Genomic DNA, 21,841 nt, shown 5'->3' with positions numbered 1-21,841 from the left:
AACGAGTTGTGAGTTCATGGAATGCCCTGCCAGTAGCCGTGGTGGACTCTCCCTCATTATGGGCATTTAAGCGGGCATTGGATAGGCATATGGAGGATAGTGGGCTAGTGTAGGTTAGGTGGGCTTGGATCGGCGCAACATCGAGTGCCGAAGGGCCTGTACTGCGCTGTATTCTTCTATGTTCTATGTCCAGACCTCATTCCCAACGCATGCCTTGCCAACATATCCACCTACCATCCTACACAGCTGACATGCCACCCACTCTCACAAACTGAAATGATATTGAAAGTCATAAAATTTTTCAGTGTTAAAAACGAAGGCTTGACTGAATATGGCAACTAATGCTGTAAAAGAGATTGAGAACCACCCTGGCTTCCCCAACAATCCTGTATCGCAAAAGGCTGTGATGGAAGCACGCTCTGCAATTCTGAAGAGGCTAGATACAAAAGTTCCTGCCACAAATGTGGTGCACTGTCACAAGGTTAAAAAAAGAGTCGTTGTAGATGCTGATTCGATCTGTGATTGCTGCTCATCAAAAGACTCCCCCACTGTCATTCGTAAGTAGGTAATGCAATACAACGGCCAGAGAGATGTTTCTCAGAATATAGGAGTTGTGCATCTGGATCACTTAGAATTCTGGATATGGCTGACTCCACAGGAATTGCTGGGAAATTTAATTTTCTAACACAGCAACTTCCCTACATCTATGGATGGAGTCATAGTATCATACAGTACAGAAACAGAACTCCAACCAGAACCCTATCAACAAACACGTTCACTTGGATCCCATTTACCACCCAAGAAAAAGAATAGGAAATGACATCACCAACCAAGGAAACCCAAACACAAACAAACAGTGGGCCATGCCACCAGTGCTTCATCGGAGGCTCACTGATGGTGTTACCTAGTATGGTAAACAAACCTTCCAGCTCAGTGAGCAAACTTAGATTCAGAAACAGAACCTTCGGTCCAACCAGTCCGTGCCAAAATAATCCCAAACTAAACTAGCCTGCTCCTCACCCATATCCCTCCAAGCCTCCATCAATGTCACAGAATTTGAAGGGTTCTGATTCACTTAAGCTTAATAGTTACCCACGACATGTTACAGGATTAAAGACCTCCAATTCCTGGATAGCTTATAACCTGACCCCTCAACTCAGCATGATCATAACTTCACTGAAAAGTACTCTCTGCATCCTCTAAAATGAGTCTCTGCCCTAACCGACCATCTACACACCTTTACCCTGCACTTGCCCATCCACTCTGCCAAACTGACCCTCCCTTAAACGCAACACAACCTTGGCCTGACTCTGGACTTACACATTCCCCCCCTCAGCCATACCCAATAACTACTTCAACTGACCTAACTGGCATTGTGCTGGAAGGGACACCTCCCTGCCTTACCAATTGACTTAGCCCAGACCAAACAACCCTTACCTCTTTGGAAATTGCCTTGCCTGAACATACGCCACATACCCTGACTACCTCATGCCACCTACATCCACCTGGGGCATTATCCCATCCTCCTGGGCACTCAAGGAACTGAATGGCTGACTGGTGCTCCCAAGTTCTACATTCCATGTGAAAGGAGGCTGATATGATGTCAAAAATATAGTTTAATATTGTTCCAACTTTCAGATTTTAAATTGTTGCAATTTTGAATTGCCTTACAGCGTGACAATTTTCGCTGTGAATATTTTCCCCACAAGAAATGGCTGAATATTATAATGTCTAGACTTTAGCTAGCCCAACAAACATTTGATACAGGTCAAGTAGGAGATCAAAACTGGGACACATATTAGCTTTTTGGCAACTACTAAACTAACTTTATATTGTGATCAGGAGATATTGTAAATGATAATAATGTACACCAATGAATTATAACAATGCAATACCATGTGTAGATTTTAGATGCTGCGTGAACTGCTGAATATATGAAGCATTTTTGTTTATTTATACATAGCAAAAGTCAGCACCAAGAATAATGCTGGTGAACATATACAAAGTCTAGTCAGAAACATCATATTTGTACATCTCTCCAGAGGAATTGTTATCCACAATAACAGAAGATGTCTTGTTGGTGATATGTAAAGAGTCCTAAGCACACATACAGTACGATATAGTAATATGCTATTTACAGGAAATACATACTATGCAGAAGAATACAGAGAGATTTAATGGGCAAGAGATGAAATATAAATAGCAAAATTTGATTTCTACAAGTCTTGCAATGAAGCAAGATGTAGCACAAAATTTGGCCAGTAAAGTTCTGATAGTGTAATTAAAAGTTTAGTGATACAAATAAAAACACAGACATTGCTAACTAAGGAAAGCACTAATCTCAGACACAGCCAAACTCATGTGTAGCAACTAAACCGTTGGGCATGAAACTGGTTTACAGTTGTACGTCCCTTAAAGTGCAACAGTGAGACATAAAAGTGCGCCTCCAACATTTTTCAGCCTAAAGTTTGTATAAGAGCTGTACATGAAGTTAATTCACAAAATAAACTGCAAAACCATAACGCTCACTGCATGTATGGTTACTATGCATTTACAAAACTTAAACAATTAAATTCACAATATGAAAGCCCTAGAAATCAAACAGCAGTAGATATACATTGATTGGTTTTTGCATCGTTAAATAAATCTCACCTCTGACAGCTGTCTCTGTAGATCTTTAATCTTTCTTTCATATATCATCTTCCTGTCTGACACGATTGCCATAAGGTTAAATCTTATCTCTCCCTCACTGTACCTAGAGCAAAACAAAAAGGCAGGTTTGTAGCAAGGCAAATAAAACCAGTAATAAAATTTAGACAACCAAATAAAACAATTAGATTTGAACTATTTTCAACATGGTACGCCGAGTGTATTTAACTCTCTAGTCTTAATTTAAAATTCTTGGGTTATCCCAAAGTGCTTCGTTACCAATAAATTAATTTTAAAGTAAATATGGAATCTTGTATGCACACAAGGTCCCAAACATTTTAAATGATATGAACAATGAATTGATTTAATTGAAGATGCTCCCAAAGACCTCTGCTCTGTTGTGAAAAATGCCAATGGAATATTTACAGCTAACTGAAAGCACATATCTCAATTAGTTCAGTCATACAGCATGGAACCAACTAGTCCATGCCAAACATAATCCCAAACTAAACTAGTCCCACCTGCCCACTCTTGGCCCATATCCGTCTAAATCTTTCCTATTCATCTACTTATCCATATGTATTTTAGACATTGCAACTGTATCCACATTATAATGTCTTATTATGTTTCATCCAAACTAAAAAGGTCTTCAGCAATGCAGCAATAGTTCAGCATGCTGCTGGTGCAGTGTACATACTGAACTTAAGTCGTGGTGAAATCCAAGAGTACACAGCTCATATTACATATGAAAAATTGTTTTAAGTAGGAAGCAATCACAACAAAGTTGTTTAGTACATCAAGTCTATTCTAACCACTGTGCATACAATTACGCATTGTAATGACTCAAGGTGAAAATAAAACACTCAGTTTATGTACTTAAGAAAATAAGAATGAGTTATGAACAAATTGGTTAACTACTGGCAACCAGGAAATAAGGATACCTAACTTATAATCGTTCAATTAAGTTTCTGTCCCTTCTTAAACATTCCCCCTTCACACAGTCAGAAATGGAATCAAGAGAATGCAGAGAAGTAAACTTTGAATTTTTAAAAACAGTTAGCACTCCAGAAGAGGAAGTTAGAGAGGTCTCACAGAAGATAAAGGTGGATAAATCTCTGGGATATGTTCATTTCGAAAGTAAGGGAGGAAATTGCGAGACCCTTGCAGAAATACTTGCATCATCTATCACTACAGGTGAGGAGCCGGATGACTGGGGGGTGACTAATTTGTACCTTTGTTTAAGAAAGGTTTTAAGGAGAAACTATAGACTTGTGAGTCTGACTTTGGCTGTAGGTAAATTGTTGGAGATGATTACAAAAGATAGGATTTATGGACATTTAGAGAGACAAAAATCGATTTGGGATAGTCAGCATTGTTTTGTGCGAAGAAAATCGTATCTCACAAACTTGATTGAGTTTTTTTGATGAAGTTACCAAGAAGATTGATGATGGCAGAGCAGTAGACATTGCTTATTTGGATTTTAGTCAAGTCTTTGACAAGGCTTCACATAATAAGTAGTTAGTAAAGTTAAATCACATGGGATTCAGGGTGAGCTTACCAATTGGATACATAATTGACTTAATGTCAGGAGACAGACAGTAATGGTGGAGGGGTGTTTTTCGGACAGGAGGCCTTTTACCAGTGTTCCAAAGGGTCCTCTTTTGTCTGTCATTTATATAAATGATTTGGATGAGAATATAGCAGGCATGATTAGTAGGTTTGCAGACGACATTAAAACTGCTGGCATAGTAGACTGCGAAGAATGTTTTCTAACATTACAAGGGGTCTTGATCAAATGTGTCAATGGGTTGAAAACTGGCAGATGGCATTCAATTGGGATAAATGTGAGGTATTGCATTTTGGTACAAATACGGGTAGGGCTTATACAATTAATGGTACAGCCTTGGGTCGTGTTGTGAAAGAGGGACCTTGGGTGCAGGTATACAATTCTTTGAAGATTGAGAGGCATATATACAGGGTAGTTAGAAAGGCATTTGGCAAGCTTGCCTTCATTGCTCAGTCTTTTGGCTTTAGGGGCTGGGAAGTCATGTTGAGGTTGTTCAGGACATTGATGAGACCTCTTGTGGAATACTGTCTCCAGTTCTGGTCGTCCAGTTATCGGAAGGATATTATTAAGCTGGAGAGGGTTCAGAAGAAATTTTCCAGAATGTTACCAGGTAAGGAAGGTTTGAGTTATAAAGGATGGAGAGACTGGGATTTTTCCACTGGAGCTTAGGAGGTTGACAGGCAACCTGATAGAAGCTAATAAGATAACGAAAGGTTTAAATAATTCGAGATGGCTGACTTTTCTCAAGGAAATTAAGTCTAGAGAATGCACAGAAGTAAACTTTGATATGTTAAAGGTGAGAGGAGAGAGGTTTAAGAAAGACACGAGGGGCAAATTCTTTACATTGAAGGTGGTTCACATGTGGAATTAACCTCCTGAGGAAATAGTGGATGTGGGTACAATGATAGCATTTAAAAGACATTTGCATAATTATGTGACTAGGAAAGATATGGAGGGATATGGGCCAGGAGTGGGCAGGTGGGACTCGTTTAGTTTGGGATTATGTTTGGCATGAACTGGTTGGACTGAAGGGTCTAGTTCAATGCTGTATGATTCTAAGACACGAATGCAAAGGATAAAAAAAACAAAGGAAACTGTTCAATAGCACCAGCCCAGACCACAGGCACTGATGAGTTATTTCTTTAGTTTCTTTCAAATTCTTTTAGTTATTTGATACAAGGTTGTTTGCACACCAATGTTTGCTTTCATTTGCTATCTAGAATTCATCTTCCAAGTCTTTTTAGAGATATTTTATTCCTCCTTCAATAGAGGATTTGTAGAGAAAGGGGTGGTGGAAGAGAGCTAGCTGCTACTGGAGATTATCTAACAATGACACACAAGACAGATTTTTTAATGCCTTCTCTTTGCAGGCTAGGTAGCATGGCCATAAGGCACAAAAGCAAAAGTAGGCTATTCATCCCACTGTGTCTGCTCCACTATGCAATGAGATCACAACTGATCAGATAATTCTCAATCCCACTTTCCTGCTTTCTTCCCATAACCCAGAATTCAATTACTGATGAAACATCTACCTACCTATCTCAGTCCTGCATGTACTTAATGACACAGCTCAATAGCCCTGTGGTAAAGAACTCCATGAACTCACAACATTCTGAAAGACAAAATCCTTTTCATCTCTGTCTTAAACTGGCAAATCCTTAATTTGAGATTATGTTCTCTGATCCTAGGCTCTCCCCCAAATCTACGACAACCTCTCCAAGCTTACTGTGTCAAGCGCCTAAGAACTTTTTATATTTCAGTAAAGTCTTCTCTCATTATTCTAAATTCCAATCAGTACAAGCCCAACCTACTCAACCTTTGCCCATAAGAAAATCTCTCCATACTGTGGATTAACTCTGTGAACCTCTCTGGATTACCTCCAAAAATTGCGTATCTGTCCCCTGGATAAGGGCATCAAAACTTCACAGTATTCCGGGTCTGATCTGATTAATGTCATATACAGTTTTAGTAAGACCTCCCTATTTTTATATACCCAATTCCCTTTTAAATAAAAGGCCAACAGGGCATTTGCCTTCCCTATTACCTGTTGCACTCGGGTGCCAGCTTTGTGAGTCAAGCAAAAGGACTCAAAAAAATCCTGTGCTGCAGATTTATGCAGTCTCTCCCAATTCGAATAACATTCAGCTCCTCTAATCTTCCTGCCAAAGTGCACAAATTTTCCACATTATATTCCATCTAGAAGCTTTTTGTATCTTCACTTCAGCTGCCTATATCCCTTACAATATCCTCGCTAGTTGCCAACCCATCTATTTTTGTGCCATCCACAAACTTGGTAATAGTACATCCACTCCTGTTATTCATTATTCATGTATCAAAAAATAACTGTGGCCCCAGTATCCTTGTGATACTCCAATTGTCATAGTTTCCTATCTTGAAAATATCCTCTTTTATCCCAACATTGTCTTCTATTGTTAGCCAATCTAATTGCTATCCACGCTAATATACTATCCCAACACCAACCTTATTAAATAGCCTACGTAAAATACCTTATCATATGCCTTTGGAAACCCAAATATATTACTGACCTCTTCAAAAGGACTGGAATGTGTGTTAGGCATGACTTCTTCATCATGAAGCCATGCTCAATCAGCTTGAATGTATTATGGGTTTCTCTAACATCCTATATAATACACTGACTTTTTCTCAAAGACAGCTCGTAAGCTAACTGGCCTATGGTCATTTGGTTTTTGGCTCCTTCCTTTTTTGAAATAAACATGTGATATTGATAGTTTTCCAATCCTCTGGGACTCTTCCTGAACCTAAGGATTCTGGGATAATTAGTACCTGTGCAAACACCATCTCCACAGCTACTTCCTTTAAAATCCTAGGACACAAACCCTCAGTACAGCAGGCTTATTAGCCTTTAGTCCCATTAGTTTCCCTAGTACTTTTTCCCCTCGAGATAGTTATTGTGTTTATAGCTCCTCCTTTCCAGTCCCTTCATTGTTTGGAATTTTGAAATGTTATTATCCTCGACTACAAAATTGGTGCAAAGTATTCTGCCATTTCATACCTCCCCATTATTCCTCTGCTTCTCTGATCTTTGCTGCACTGCCCCCACATGATCCGTAGTCTCCTGGTAAGGAGCCAAAGACATTATTGTCAAATCAGCCTTCCCTTAATTTTGAATCTTTTGCATTTGAGGTATGTGTTTTACCTCTCATTTTCCAAGAAAAATGCAACACTATATATAATTTAAGCACAATTTTTAAAGCTGCACCTCTCTTTACACACTCTTCTTTAAAACAGTACCATCCTTTAGTCCACAGTCCAAAATATAGGAAACAAAAAGATGTGGTCTTTACAGTGTCACGAGTTTGTCATCAGTGCCACCTATGGAACCTTTGGGAAAAAAAAATCCAATTCCATTTCTCTTTGGAAAATTAAATCAAGCAGTATCAATGTTAATATAACTACCTGCTGCCTTAATTCCCTTCTGAGCTTGCTCAAGATTGGTGAATGTCGTCCCTGTTCACCTTTAATTATGTCACTTACCCAAACAGATTGCTATAAATGTACCAATACCGATCACCCATATCTGTACCAAGATGCCCCTATTTTCTTTTCACAGGTAAAAATCAATTTAGAAATTGGATCAGTTTTTCATAACCTTGTACTTAGAATTGGAATCACTATTTTCACTATACATTGTGAATGCTTTCTAACATATTATTCATTAAACCATTCGTCCACCAAAATCAAGGTAAGGGGCTGCTCTCTCATGAGAGAAAGAGAGCAAGAGGGAGAGTGAGATGACTGGTGGTGGTTTAACCTGAGATTCACAACACCTCAGTCAAGGGGAGCGGTTGAAAGATACTACAGGAATGCACATGCAATACTGCAGAAATGAATGTGTTAAAGAGATACAGTTTCAGTATTACCGTGCTTTATTTCAATTCCCATCAGTTGTAAGACATATCACATTGATCAAACATTCTCATGGTAATAATCTCAATCCTTTGCCTCTTTGTCAATGGAAACTTCTCACTTTATTAACACAAATTCAACATGCATTGTTCTGACTACTTTGCCCATGTTCCATGAAGATATCTATCTGTATAACTGATCACCTTCTGCCAGACATTGAATGATGTTCTTACTATTTAGTTGTCCACATTGCTTAATGTGATAAACAAATTTATTGTTCTGCTTTCTATCATTCACACTTTTTCTTAAAACGTCAGAGTGGATATTTTCCATTAACTGCCACACTGCATTGTTGCTAAACAAATTATGAACATATTGACAGTTCATCATCTAGTCAGTCACCTAGTTTATCACTTAGCTTTATATATGAAATGTTGTTCAACACACTTTCAAAATCCAAGTGGACCACATTTAAAGAATCAATCAAGTCCATCAATAAAAGGAATATGGAATATAAAATATAGTTATTTTTGTTTTGACTTCTCTTCCCCATTATCCTGAATGGGACACCTCTTGCTAGCTCAGTTAATAGGTCACAAAAGCCCTTCAGTTTTTCTTTCAAGTGACCCTTCTTCATATCTTGGATGGTATCAGGTCACAAAAGGCAGCAATGCCAGGTCAGATCTTGTTTATGTCCAATGTCCACATGTACAATCTTTCTACCTAGAAAATGGTTAATAAGCAGGGGGGGGGGAGCCATACCTACTTTTCTTGTTACTAGTCCAGGGTGTTGAAGCTTATTTTTGCATATCATCACGCCCTAGTCAGATAATATAAAAGATGTCTTAAAAAAAAGTACTCAATTGAGGCAAATGCGGAGGATCTAAATTTCCCCATCATATTCAATTGTGTTTTCAATATTTTCCTTTATTCTTTGTTATATTCAATTTGGAATTACTTTTGGCATTCTATATTTCAGACAATTCATGTGTAGACAACATTCAAGAACAATTTTGTCTTAGACTGTGAAAGAACCAGTGCACTACAGTACACTTAAAATATATTAACACATTGAGTGAAAAGGAAGACTTACTTTTGTATTCGCTTCTCAATGACTGGTCGCACTGCACTGACCCAGTCATCTTGATTGCAGGCCCCTAAGAAAAGGAAAACACATGTCAATATAGAAATGACATCGTGCCAAGGTCATTTATAAATAAAGCCTTTTCTGAAAACTCATGCTTCTCACAGAGTTATTCTCTATAAGTAGAGATTAGTTTACAACAATAACAACACTCCACAATAGGAGAACATAACCACAGAATCAAAAAAGAAATTTACATCACAGGAGTATATTCAGCCAAACGTATTCACACCAGTCAACAAGTGGCCATTCAACCTAATCCCATCTTCCAGTTCTTGGTCCATAACCCTGATAAGGCTATGGCATCTTCAATGCATATCCAAATTCATTTTAAACATTTGAGGGTTTCTGCTTCCATTATCCTTTCAAGTTGTGAATTCCAAATGCACATCACCCTCTGGGTGAAAAGATTTCTCCTTTTATTCCCCTCTTAACTTCCTACTACTTACACTACATCCATAGATCCTCATTACAGAACTGTCAACCAAAAGGAATAGGGCCTACCTATCTGCACTCTCTGGATCTCATATCACTTCTTTACATCTCCCCTCAACTTCCTCTATTCCCATGAAAATAATTTTAGTTTGCCCGGTCTTCCTTCACAATTAAAATACTCCAAACAAAGCGACATCCTCATAAATCTCCTCTGTACCTTTTCTAGTCTCTCAATACCCACTAGAAAAGACTAATCTAGATGTAAACATCCTGCATGATAATAGACAAATTGTGTACAATGTAAAAGCTCGTGTTTAGAAAACATGGCTTTCAACTTATCATGAGCATATAAAATGGGAAATTCATTAGTACATAACTTCAAACTGTTGCATTCAAAATGCCAAACACAAGCAGGAGAAAAATGTTGCTGTTTGACAGGTGACGTCACATAATTTTAGAACCAAGCACCAAGTGAAGGATCTCTCCCATTTTAATAGACACTGAAATTTCTTATTGACAAAATTTCAACAAGCATTTTAGTAGGATCGGACAAATTTAACATGAGGAATAGTATTTGACAAATGTGTTAATTCTTTGAGAATTTAATTTCTTGAGCAGATTTCCAAAAAACATTTATTAAGATGCTACACAAACAGTTAATGTAGAAGATATGTGCATATGGAATTGGGGTGATGCATTAGCATGAATAGAAGATTGATTAATGGACAAGAAGCAGAGGGTTATGATACTTTCTACGGTCAGGGCACTTGAAGATTGAAAGGTTGTGACTTGTGGAGTGCTGCAAAGACTAGTGCTGGGGCTTCATCTATTTACAACACACATTAATGACTTTGATGAAGCAATCATGTTTATTAGCTAAGCTTGCCGACAATATGAAGCTAAGTCGAAATGCAAGTTGTGAGGAGGGCACAAAGAGACTGTGAAGAGATATAGGCTAATTGGATGGCAACACTGAAAGGAGTTAGCCAGTTATTTCAGTAACAGGAGCCCAAAACCACAGAGAGAAAAAAAAATACAGATGTGGAATTTTACAGTCAATACAATAAAGAAGGAAACAGAACAATCTCAGGAAGATTATTAGGTTGTGAAGTATCTTCTGTATTTCATGGAGAACAGTGTACAGTCAGGAGAAAGTGTTAACATCAATTCATTCTGTAGTTCATAAAATAGTTCCTGTAAAAAATTAAAATTTGCAACAAACATTTATCACAGTAGTAGGTTTTCTAAGATGGCATAAATAGAATGCAATATGGACTACATCTTTATCATGATCAAATGCTAAGCAGCACACGTGTAACTTCAGTCCAATTGTATCATACAAATCACATTCCAAATGCATCTTCGATAAATCTTGCATTACTGATTGATTCAGTAATGCTCAACAGTACAGCTGAATCCAGATAAATTCAAATGTTTATTCCATTCCCTCAACCAAATTACTGTTTTTTTTAAAAATCATTTAAGCAAACTATTTGGTTCATAATTTAAAAAAAAAGAGTCAAGGGAAACAAGTTTAATCAACTTTGCAAGGCTTCTCAATCAGACTGCGATTAAGGGGCTGAAGTTAAGGTAGGGGCAGTGAAGGAATAGTAAAAGGATTGAAGCTGAATTTGTTCATTGCTATGCACTGGCCATTCATCAGTGATAGGCACTATCTGAATAATTGACCTTGGTCAGATTGTGATCAAGGCCACAACTTTGGCCTTCTTATGCTTAAGGTGCAAACAGAAAAAGAGGTAATACTGCACAACTCCAAACTGCTATCAAGTAATTCAGTTGGGAAGTCTATACAGCAGAATTGAGCTCAACGGAGATTCCATCAGATCGAAATTCACTGCACTGTTCCAGAGATGATAACATAATCTGGGCTGACTGGTGCAGTACTGCTGGAGCACCTTTGCTAGATATGGTGTCTCAGATGAGATGTTAGATTACGGTCTGTATTTGCTCAGGTGGACAGAAAGGATCATATAGCACAATCTGCAGAAGGAATAATGCATTATTCTGATGTTTTGGGTGACATTCATCCCACAACCAACACCCCTATACCAGATCACCTGGTCTGTTAAACATATTACCATCTGTGAAATGTTGCTAGCTGCTGACCGAACCGTGACTACGCTTCAAAAATATAGTCAACTTATAATTAACATTCAATTATAAAAGGCAATACAGAAAGCCACATCCTTTCTTTTTTAAGTTGTTACGTGAAGAATGATTAACACAGCCATCAAGTAACATCCCAACAAATAACATCATCTTCAGCTGGGAAGGAAGGAGCATGTAGAATTAAACAAAATAGGTTGATTTCTTTGAAAAGCTAAATTTATTGCAGTAGCAATCTTAATTATACACAAGGAAAGTGAAATATATACGCACAATCTTTTTAAGAAGTGGTTCTTATTGCCTGTAAAAAGCTAATTTACCCCAGTCCTATTTAGCTTCAATTGAGCTACTAAATGTATAAACAGACAAATGTGTAAGTAGCTCATGCTAAATATCAAAATCATCTTTACCCAAGTCAATCGGTCCTTCTCTTAATCCATCTAATTCATATAATCTTCCATGGACGGGAAAGTAACTGACAAAATGGAATGCATCTTCTTCCTTTCCTGCAGTCTTAGCATCAAACTCAAACATCTGCTGCCTGGTAAGGAAAGTGGCAGATTAAGTTACGAACAACTTTGGGAAAAGGTGACAAGGAAACAAGACACATGGTGTAGGCTTCCTCATACCTGGCAAAACCATTGTGAACTTGTCGAATGACTTCTGAGTTGCTCAGTGCCAAGCCTTTCATCTGTTTTAATGAAAAAAGACAAGCAGTAGAAAGAGTGCTTTATTGCTACATAATAAAAAAAGTGAACATTAAACGTTTGTTATGTGACTGCTCTGGGTTGGAATTATACATGGAGTGATGCAGTCTGAAGTCCAATCAGATAGAATATGTTTTTAAAATCTCACATCAGCAATCCAAAACAAGGTCAAGCAGAAGAAAAATGGAGTAAGTTGTGACTTAGAGTCACAGAGATGTACAGCAAGGAAATAGATCCTTCGGTCCAACTCGTCCATGCCGACCAGATATCCTAATATACCAAATTAATTTAGTCCTATTTGCCAGCAATTGGCCCATATCCCTCTAAACTCTTCCTATTCATATACACATCCAGACATCTTTTAAAATGTTGCAATTGTGCCAGCCTCTACCACTTCCTCTGGTTGTTCATTCCACACACGCACCACCCTCTGCATGAAGAAGTTGCCCCTTAGGTTTTTAAGCTTTTTAAAAAATACTGTTTACATTTTAAATTGTTTTCTTCCGCTCACCCCTTTCAGGTCGACATGTGCCACAGAGAATTTTGCAGCTAAAGCCAGTAGAACTGTGATTTCAATGTCACTGCCAGGACTGAATATCACAAGATATACATGAATACTTCAAGTGACAGCCAATTCATATCATCCTTTCTCCATTCGTAGGGAAAGTATGGTCTGCACTCAGCTGGTATTTCAACAAAGGAGGGAACTTGCTAACTGGGAACTACAACAGCAAAGTGACAGCCATTGGCTCCAAAATGCGTACATAACTTCCTAAAGATCTCCAATAGGCCATTTCATCTCAAGACCCAGACAAGCTCAATTTGAAAATACTAAAGACTTTTCTTATCAAGTCAACGCAAGCTACATTTAAAATAAAATAAAACTGTATCATGTCAATTGCCGCATATCAACTTAGACTATCTTTACCAAAAGTTTCACATCTAAAAGAAACAAAAAGCTTTTTTTAAAAAATCTGAAACTTGGTAATATTGAACATATAACTACAGAGAAAATGCATATTATCATAGAAAAATAGATTATACATAAGGAAACTGTTCAGTTATACTTACAGCAGCATCAAAGCTTTGTGAAAATTCTTTAAATTCTCCAAGAGTTTCTCCTAGTTCTATATCTGGATGGATACAATTCAGCAACACACTAATAATGGCTTGTGTGGCACAGGCATTATTTATAACCTTAAAAGGAAAAGCAATAATAGAACAGTCAAAGAAGGGAGATATTTGACCTAAACTTGCATTAAGATTACATTTTTAAAAAGTCACTTAGTAAATGCAGCACCCTCAGGATGAGAAGTAGAAGAGAAAACAAAGTCAGCCAAATTTGACCATCTTGATTATCAAGGGACTTATGATGTACACAAAGCACATAAATAGGTTATAGGCTGTAACAGGGTTAGGTCAGCATTAATGCTCCACATGAGGCTCATTTCTACCCTTCTACATTTAAACAAATCAACATGTTATTTTACTTTTAATCTCAGCCTGGCTTCCTCTTAAGACAATGATCATTCCCTCACCCTGTGACATTTAATTCCACTTTCTGGGTCAAGAAGTTTCTCCTAAATTCATTATTACAGTTGTTAGACACCATTGTGAACCCTAGATCAAGTTTGGCCTGCAAGTAAAAGCATCTTCTGTGTTTACCTATTGTGCTCTTTCATAACCTTAAAGATGTTTGCTGGGAAGTACACGCCTGGAGAAAATCAGGATTACCTATTGTACCACAGTCAAATAACCTAATGCTTGAGTTCTTGTAAGTAGTATGCCTATGCAGACAAGGCAGAAGTTCAAATACATGATTCACTTATTAGGATTCATCTGATCTTATGCATAAGTTAAATATACATCCTAATTTACTAAATAATTTGGTACTGTTCAAAACTTAAAATTAACATTAACTTAAAATGTCAAAAGGAAAGATTCCATAACTCATTAAAGTTTGGACATTCTGCTTAATACAACAGCAAGGTTTTACCACCATGTAATTTCAACTCAAGCACAAAGCCTCTGTCATTAATTAGATGCCAATTATACGACATCTGTGCAATATCGACAAAATAGACAAAAAAAAAACAAGAGCAATAACAAAGTCTCTTGATATGACAGAACTCGAATGCAAAAGAAAGATGTGTTTTGGTCTTATACGCATCAGGACAAACACAAAGTTGGCTTCTCATTTTCTTCTTCATGGCAATGCTCAGCCAATTACAGTTAACGTGCTAACCGATTAGCATTCCTTTCCTCCTGTATTATGAATTATTGTGATCATTTGAAATTAGTATTCTCATGTTTGTTCTGATGACTGCAAGATGAAAAACCTTTGGCAATGTGCCTTGTTTCCATTACCTTAAATTATTTATGACTACAAGAGAGCTACGTTTCAAGCGCTAATTCTATATCAAAATACAGTAGTGTTCATACTTTCATAGAAGTAATAATATATAATTTTCAAGAGAAGTTTGGGTGGAACTGAGAAATAAGAAACGGATGATCACCTTATTGGGATTGTATTATAGACCCCCCGAATAGTCAGAGGGAAATTGAGAAACAAATTTGTAAGGAGATCTCAGCTATCTGTAAGAATAATAGGGTGGTTATGGTAGGGGATTTTAACTTTCCAAACATAGACTGGGACTGCCTTATTTTTAAAGGTTTGGATGGAGAGGAATTTGTTAAGCATGTACAAGACAATTTTCTGATTCAGTATGTGGATGTACCTACTAGAGAAGGTGCAAAACTTGACCTACTCTTGGGAAGCAAGGCAGGGCAGGTGACTGAGGTGTCAGTGGGGGAGCACTGTGGCCAGCAACCATAATTCTATTAGTTTTAAAATAGTGATGGAAAAGGATAGACCAGATCTAAAAGTTGAAGTTCTAAATTGGAATAAGTCCAATTTTTATGGTACTAGGCAAGAATTTTCAAAATCTGATTGGGGGCAGATGTTCACAAGTAAAGGAATGGCTAGAAAATAGGAAACCTTCAGAAATTAGATAACAAGAGTCCAGAGAAAGTAGGGTGAAAGGAAAGGCTGTTAGGGTGAAAGGAAAGGCTGGTAGGTATAGAGAATGCTAAATCACTAGAGAAATTGAGGGTTTAGTTGAGAAAAAGAAGGAAGCACGTGTCAGGTATAGATAGGATAGATCAAGTGAATCCTTAGAAGAGTATAAAGGCAGTAGAGTATACTTGAGAGAGAAATCAGGAGGACAAAAAACGGACATGAGACCTCTTTGGCAAATAGAGTTAAGGGGAATCCAAACAGTATTTACAAATACATTAAGGACAAGAGGGTAACTAGGGAGAGAATAGGACCCCTCAAAGATCAGCAAGACAGCCTTTGTGTGGAGCCGCAAGAGATGGGAGAGACACTAAATGAGGGATTTGCATGTGTTTACTGTAGAAAACGATATGGAAAATATAGATTGTAGGGAAATAGATGATGACATTGTGAAAAATGTCCATATTACAGAGAAGGAAGTGCTGGATGTCTTGAGACGCAGACAAGCGAATAAATTCCCAAGACCTGATCAGGTGTACCCGAGAACTCTATAGGAAGCTAGGGAAGTAATTGCTGGGCCTCTTGCTAAGATATTTGTATTATCAATAGTCACAGGTGAGGTGCCGGAAGCCTGGAGGTGGGCTAACGTGGTGCCATTGTTTAAAAAATGTGGTAAGGACAAGCCAGGGAACTATAGACCAGTGAGCCTGATGTCAGTGGTGGGCAAGTTGTTGAAGGGAATCCTGAAGGATAGGATGTACATGTATATGGAAAAGCAAGGACTGATGTGGAATAGTCAACATGGCTTGTGCATGGGAAATCATGTCTCGTGCATGGGAAATCATGTCTCACAAACTTGATTGAATTTTTTGAAGAAGTAACAAAGAGGATTGATGAGGGCAGAGCAATGGACATGATCTATATGGACTTCATAGTTCCTGGGACACTGGTTAGCAAGGTTAGATCTCATGGAATACAGGGAGAACTAGCCATTTGGATACAGAACTGGCTCAAAGGTCGAAGACAGAGGGTGGTGGTGGAGGGTTATTTTTCAGACTAGAGGCCTGTGACCAGTGGAGTGCCTCAAGGATCGGTGTTGGGTCCACTACTTTTGATCATTTATTTAAATGATTTGGATGTGAGCATAAGAGGTATAGTTAGTAAAGTTTGCAGATGACACCAAAATTGAAGGTGTAATGGGGAGCGAAGATGGTTACCTCGGATTACAACAGGATCTTGTTCAGATGAGCCAATGGGCTGAGGATTCGCAGATGGAGTTTAATTTAGATAAATGCGAGGTGCTGCATTTTGGGAAAGCAAATCTTAGCAGGACTTATACACTTAATGGTAAGGTCCTAGGGCATGTTGCATAACAAAGCGATCTTGGAGAGCAGGTTCATAGCTCCTTGAAAGTGGAGTTGTAGGTGGATAGCTAAGTGAAGAATGGTATTTGGTATGCTTCCCTTTGTTGGTCAAAATACTGAGTACAGGAATTGGGAGGTCATGTTGTGGCTATACAGGACATTGGTTCAGCCACTTTTGGTATATTGCATGTAATTCTGGTTTTCTTCCTATCGGATGGATGGTGTGAAACTCGAAAGGGTTTAGAAAAGATTTAAAAATATGTTGCCAGCTTTGAAGGATTTGAGCTATAGGGAGAGGTTGAATAGGCGAGGGCTGTTTTCCCTGGAGCGTCGGAGGGTGAGGGAGTGACCTTATAGAGGTTTATAAGATCGTGTGGGGCATGGATAGGGTAGATAGACAAGGCCTTTTTCCCTTGGGGAGTCCAGAACTAGAGGATATAGGTTTAGGGTGAGAAGGGAAAGAAAGAAAAGGGACCCAAGGGGCAACCTTTTCACGCAGAGGATGGTGTATGTGTGGAATGGACTGCCAGAGGAAGTGGTGGAGTCTAGTACAATTGCAACATTTAAAAGGCATCTGGATGGGTATATGAATAGGATGGGTTTGGAGGAATATGGGCCGGGTGCTGGGAAGTGGGACTAGATTGGGTTGGGATAGCTGGTTGGCATGGATGAGTTAGACCGAAGGGTCTGTTTTCGTGCTGTACATCTCTATGACTCTATGAGAAGGGGTTCGAACAGGACAAATAATAACCTTCAGGTGTTGTTGAGTGTATATATGCAACGTGAAAAAATAGACTGGTCAGCCAACAGTGAACAAGTCAGCAGAATGTGTGATAATTGAGACTAATCAGGCAGCTGAAGCATAGTGACAACCATGTATCCAACTTTTCATGTGTTAAATCATCATTTCTAACTCTCATTTTCTCTGATGTCCAGAAAACTGGGATGAAAATTTATTGCCATGTAATTATCTGATCATCAGAAAAAAGACAAAAGATCAGCCAACACAATGTACAACTGTGATCAATACTCCACGTTAATGAGCTGTGCTGGGGTTACTTATAACTCTGCAAAGGACAACTTTGATTTTAAAATTCTCATCCTTGTTTGTAAATCCCTGACATCTTTAGTCTCATCCAGTCCTCCAGATTATCAGCACTCAACCTGGCTTTTCAGTCTAGATTTTAAATTGCTCCATGGTACCTTAAGCTATCAAAGCCAAATGCAAAGGAAATCCCTCCCTAGAATTTTCCATCTTCCTTTTGGTCTTGATGATTCCCTCCAAATGCCAAATATTACATAATAACCCAGCAATAAAATGCCCTAGATTGCTTTATTAAATTAAAGACAAAATTAAGCTGTTGTTGAAATTAGTGAGGTCAGTCTAAATTATATGCTTCATTTTGTAAATTGGTTTTCTTTTCAGTCTTTCTTGGATAGTTTTTCCAGCTTCCCTAGTCCGTACTGAGGCACGTTTATTCCAGGTAATTGAAAATGAGATTGCAAGAAGAATTCTTAGCAATAAAATAATAGCTTTTATCCAGCTGTTTTGTAATTGTCTTTCATTTCGAATTAATAAAGTATAATCATTAAACTTACCTGTTTAGCAAAGAAAATCTTCTCAAGTCTTGAGTCTTGGACAATGGATCCTGCTGGTTCTTCTCCTGGCTGCCACTTGAATAGGAAGATGAGGCCATGAACTGGTCTAGAAAGGATGACAAATACTGAAGTTTTCAAATGATAATTTTGTAAATCATTACATGAAATACATAAACCAATAGAAAATATACACCCATCCATCTCTATTAAAACATTAATGCGATCACTTTGATTAGACCAAATGGTTAGTATGTGGGTTCACTACTAGATATAGCAAACTATCACAAATGCACTACGACTGGGCTGAAAGTGTTTGAGGACTTGTACTTGAAAAATGCAAGTTGCTTGCTCTAGAAGCATGTTTGAAGAATTTGTACAAATATCACAAGCAGGCTGAGCAGGTGTTTAGTTCCAAATTCTGTAAATCTTTAAGCATCGGTCAAATCAAATAAAAAAATCTTTCCTTCCTATTACAACTGAGATTCCAAACGCACTTCTCTTCCATCAACGTATATACTGAATCATGATAATTCATTGAAAGCAAGCTGCTTAAGTGGTAAATTGTTGGATGGAAAATAAGGAGATGGTAGATAAACTTAACAGATATTTTGCATCACTGAAGAGAGAACACAAGTTATATCCTAGAAACGTAGGTGACACAGTGGCGCAGTGGTTAGCACTGCTACCTCACAATGGCAGAGACCCGAGTTCGACTCCAACCTCGGGCAACTGTCTGTGTCAAGTTTGCATATTCTCCCCATATCTGCGTGGATTGCTAGGTAACAGGTTCTTCAGTCAGTAAAGGATTAGGAAATTAGGGGCATGAATAGATTTGATAGCCAGAGACTCTTCCCCAGGGCAGGATTGACTGCCACAAAGGGTCACAGTTTTAAGGTGTTAGGAGGAAGGTATAGAGGAAACGTCAGAGGTAGGTTCTTTACGCAGAGAGTTGTGAATGCATGGAATGCGTTGCCAGCGGTGGTGGTGGAAGCAGAGTCATTCGGGATATTTAAGTGACTGCTGGACACGCACATGGACAGCAGTGAATTGAGGGGTGTGTATATGGTCATTTTGTCTTAGATTAGATATAATCCTCAGCACAACATCATGGGCCAAAGGGCCTTTTCGATGCTGTACTTTTCTATGTTCTATGTAAATAGGAAACAAAAGGGAGGGTGGAACTGAAGAAAATTACAATAAATCATCACAGAAGCGATACTGAGCAAACTGTTGGAGATGGTGGCTGCCAAGATCTCAGGTCCTGATGGACATTGCTGTAACATCTTTATACCAGATAGTTGGTGCTTAAGGTTTAATTTAGACAGGCAGGAAGCTGGAGGAACACAGCAAGCCAAGCAGCACCAGGAGGTGAAGAAGTCATCGTTTCGGGTGTAACCCTTCTTCAGGACTGGGAGTGGGTGTAGGCGAAGCTGCAGATAAAAGGGATGGCCGGGGCAGGGTGGTGAAGAAAGGATAGATGAAGACGGGCAGAGGGTACGTCCTGGTTGGTCAATGGGAGGAATAAATTCGGTAGGTGTCTGTGATGAGTGGAAAGGAGGGGGGAGGGGCTGGGAAGGGAGCTTATTTGAAATTGGAGAACTCAATGTTGTCAATTGTCAAAATTCCCTCGACTCAGGGAAGGTTCCATTAAATTGGAAACTTGCAAGTGTAATGCCTTTATTCTCTAATAGAGGGAGACAAAAAGCAGGAAACTATAGGCCAGTCAGCTCAACATCTACCATAGGGAAGATTTTTAAAAACTTGTTACAAGCTATTATTAAAGACATTATAGCTGGGCACTCAGAAAAAATACAAGATAATTCAGGCAGTGCCAACAGCATTTTGACAGAGTCCTTTGAGGAAGTACCATGTGCTGTGGATAAAGTATTCAGAAGGAATCTGAAGTGTCACAGGTCAAATAAAAACCCATGATGTACAGGTCAACATTGTGCCATGGTTAGAAGATTGGCTAGTTAACAGGAAGCACAAGGCATAAATGGTTTACTTTGTGTGGCAAGATATAATCAGTGGAGTGCCACATTAATTCTGAAGCCTCAACCTTTTTACTATTTCTATAGCAAGAGAGAATTTAACTATCATCCTTTGATGTTCAAAGGCATTACCATCACTAAAACTCCCACTACCAATATTCTTTAGGTCACCACTGACCAGAAACTGAAATGAATGAAACATACAAATACAATGACTACAAGAGCAGGTCAGAGGCTAAGAATCCTGCAATTAGTAACTCACCTCATAATTCCCCAAAGCCTGTCCAACACCTAAATGTCAGGAGTGCGATGGAATAATTCCCACCTGCCTGGATCAGTACAGCTCCATCAATACTCAAGAAACTTGACACCATACACAAACAAGCAGCCCACTTGATTGGCACCACACCTACAAACATCCACTCACTCCACCATCCAAGTTCATAGCAGCTGCGTGCATCGCCTACAAGATGCACTGCAGAAATTCACCAAGGCTCCTTCAACAGCACCTTTCAAACACAAGACCATTTCCATCTAAAGAACAAGGGCAGCAGATACATGGGAAACTATTAACTCCAAGCTCACACTCACCATCCTGACTTGGAACTATATCACTGTTCCTTCAGTGTCAATTGGCTCAATGTTTGGAACTCCCTCCCTAACAACAGCGGTTTACGAAACCAATTCACCACAACCTTCTGAAGGACAACAATGAATGGGCAATAACCAGCCAGTGACGCGCACATCCCATGAGTGAAGTTTAAAAAAAATTACTTGGACAAAGGGACAGAAGGCATATTTGCTAAACTTGCCAATGACAGAGACAGGCAGGAATGTCAGTCATGAAGAGGACATAAGGAGGCTGTAAAGATAGATTAAGTAGGCAAAGGCCTGGCAAATATGGAATAATGTGGGAAAATGTGAAACTTATCCATTTTGGTAATAAGTATAAACAGCATACTGACTAAATGGTTAGAGTTGCAAAGCTTTGAGAGGCAGAGGGAACCAACTACCCCACTACATGAATCACAAAACGTCAGTATGCAGATTTAGCAAGTAATTAGGAAAGCTAGTAAATGTTACTGTTTATTTCGATTGAACATACATGCATGGAGAATACACTTCAATTATACAGGGCACTGATCCGACCACATCTGGAGTACTGTATACAGTAGAGGTTGCCTTATTTAAGGAAGAATATAAATGCTGTGGAAGTAGTTCAGACAAGATTTACTAGACTTATACCTGAAATGGATAAGTTGTCTTATTAGGAAAGATTTAGATTTAGGTTTTATTGTCACATGTACTCAAATACAGGGGTACTAGAGTATAGTGAAGAGTGTACAATGTCGCT

General features: G+C 38.6%; 1 protein-coding gene across 2 annotated transcripts in view; it reads right to left on the bottom strand.

Annotated features, from left to right (window-relative positions):
• The window catches only part of uchl5 (ubiquitin carboxyl-terminal hydrolase L5), a 44,609-nt gene that overhangs the window by 14,400 nt on the left and 8,368 nt on the right, over positions 1–21,841 (bottom strand). For both annotated transcript variants that reach the window (XM_043699817.1, XM_043699818.1), the window contains exons 3-8: positions 18,497–18,602; positions 13,589–13,714; positions 12,440–12,501; positions 12,221–12,351; positions 9,198–9,261; positions 2,653–2,755 (exon numbers count right to left, since the gene is read on the bottom strand). In XM_043699817.1, coding sequence (XP_043555752.1) covers positions 2,653–2,755; positions 9,198–9,261; positions 12,221–12,351; positions 12,440–12,501; positions 13,589–13,714; positions 18,497–18,602 — 592 coding nt within the window. The remainder of the gene's footprint in view (positions 1–2,652; positions 2,756–9,197; positions 9,262–12,220; positions 12,352–12,439; positions 12,502–13,588; positions 13,715–18,496; positions 18,603–21,841) is intronic.

Source organism: Chiloscyllium plagiosum, chromosome 11 (genome assembly GCF_004010195.1).
Source record: "Chiloscyllium plagiosum isolate BGI_BamShark_2017 chromosome 11, ASM401019v2, whole genome shotgun sequence".
In the NCBI taxonomy this organism is placed as follows: Eukaryota; Metazoa; Chordata; class Chondrichthyes; order Orectolobiformes; family Hemiscylliidae; genus Chiloscyllium; species Chiloscyllium plagiosum.
The sequence above is the reverse complement of the archived record's forward strand: the minus strand, read 5'-3'. Positions and strand labels throughout refer to the sequence as shown.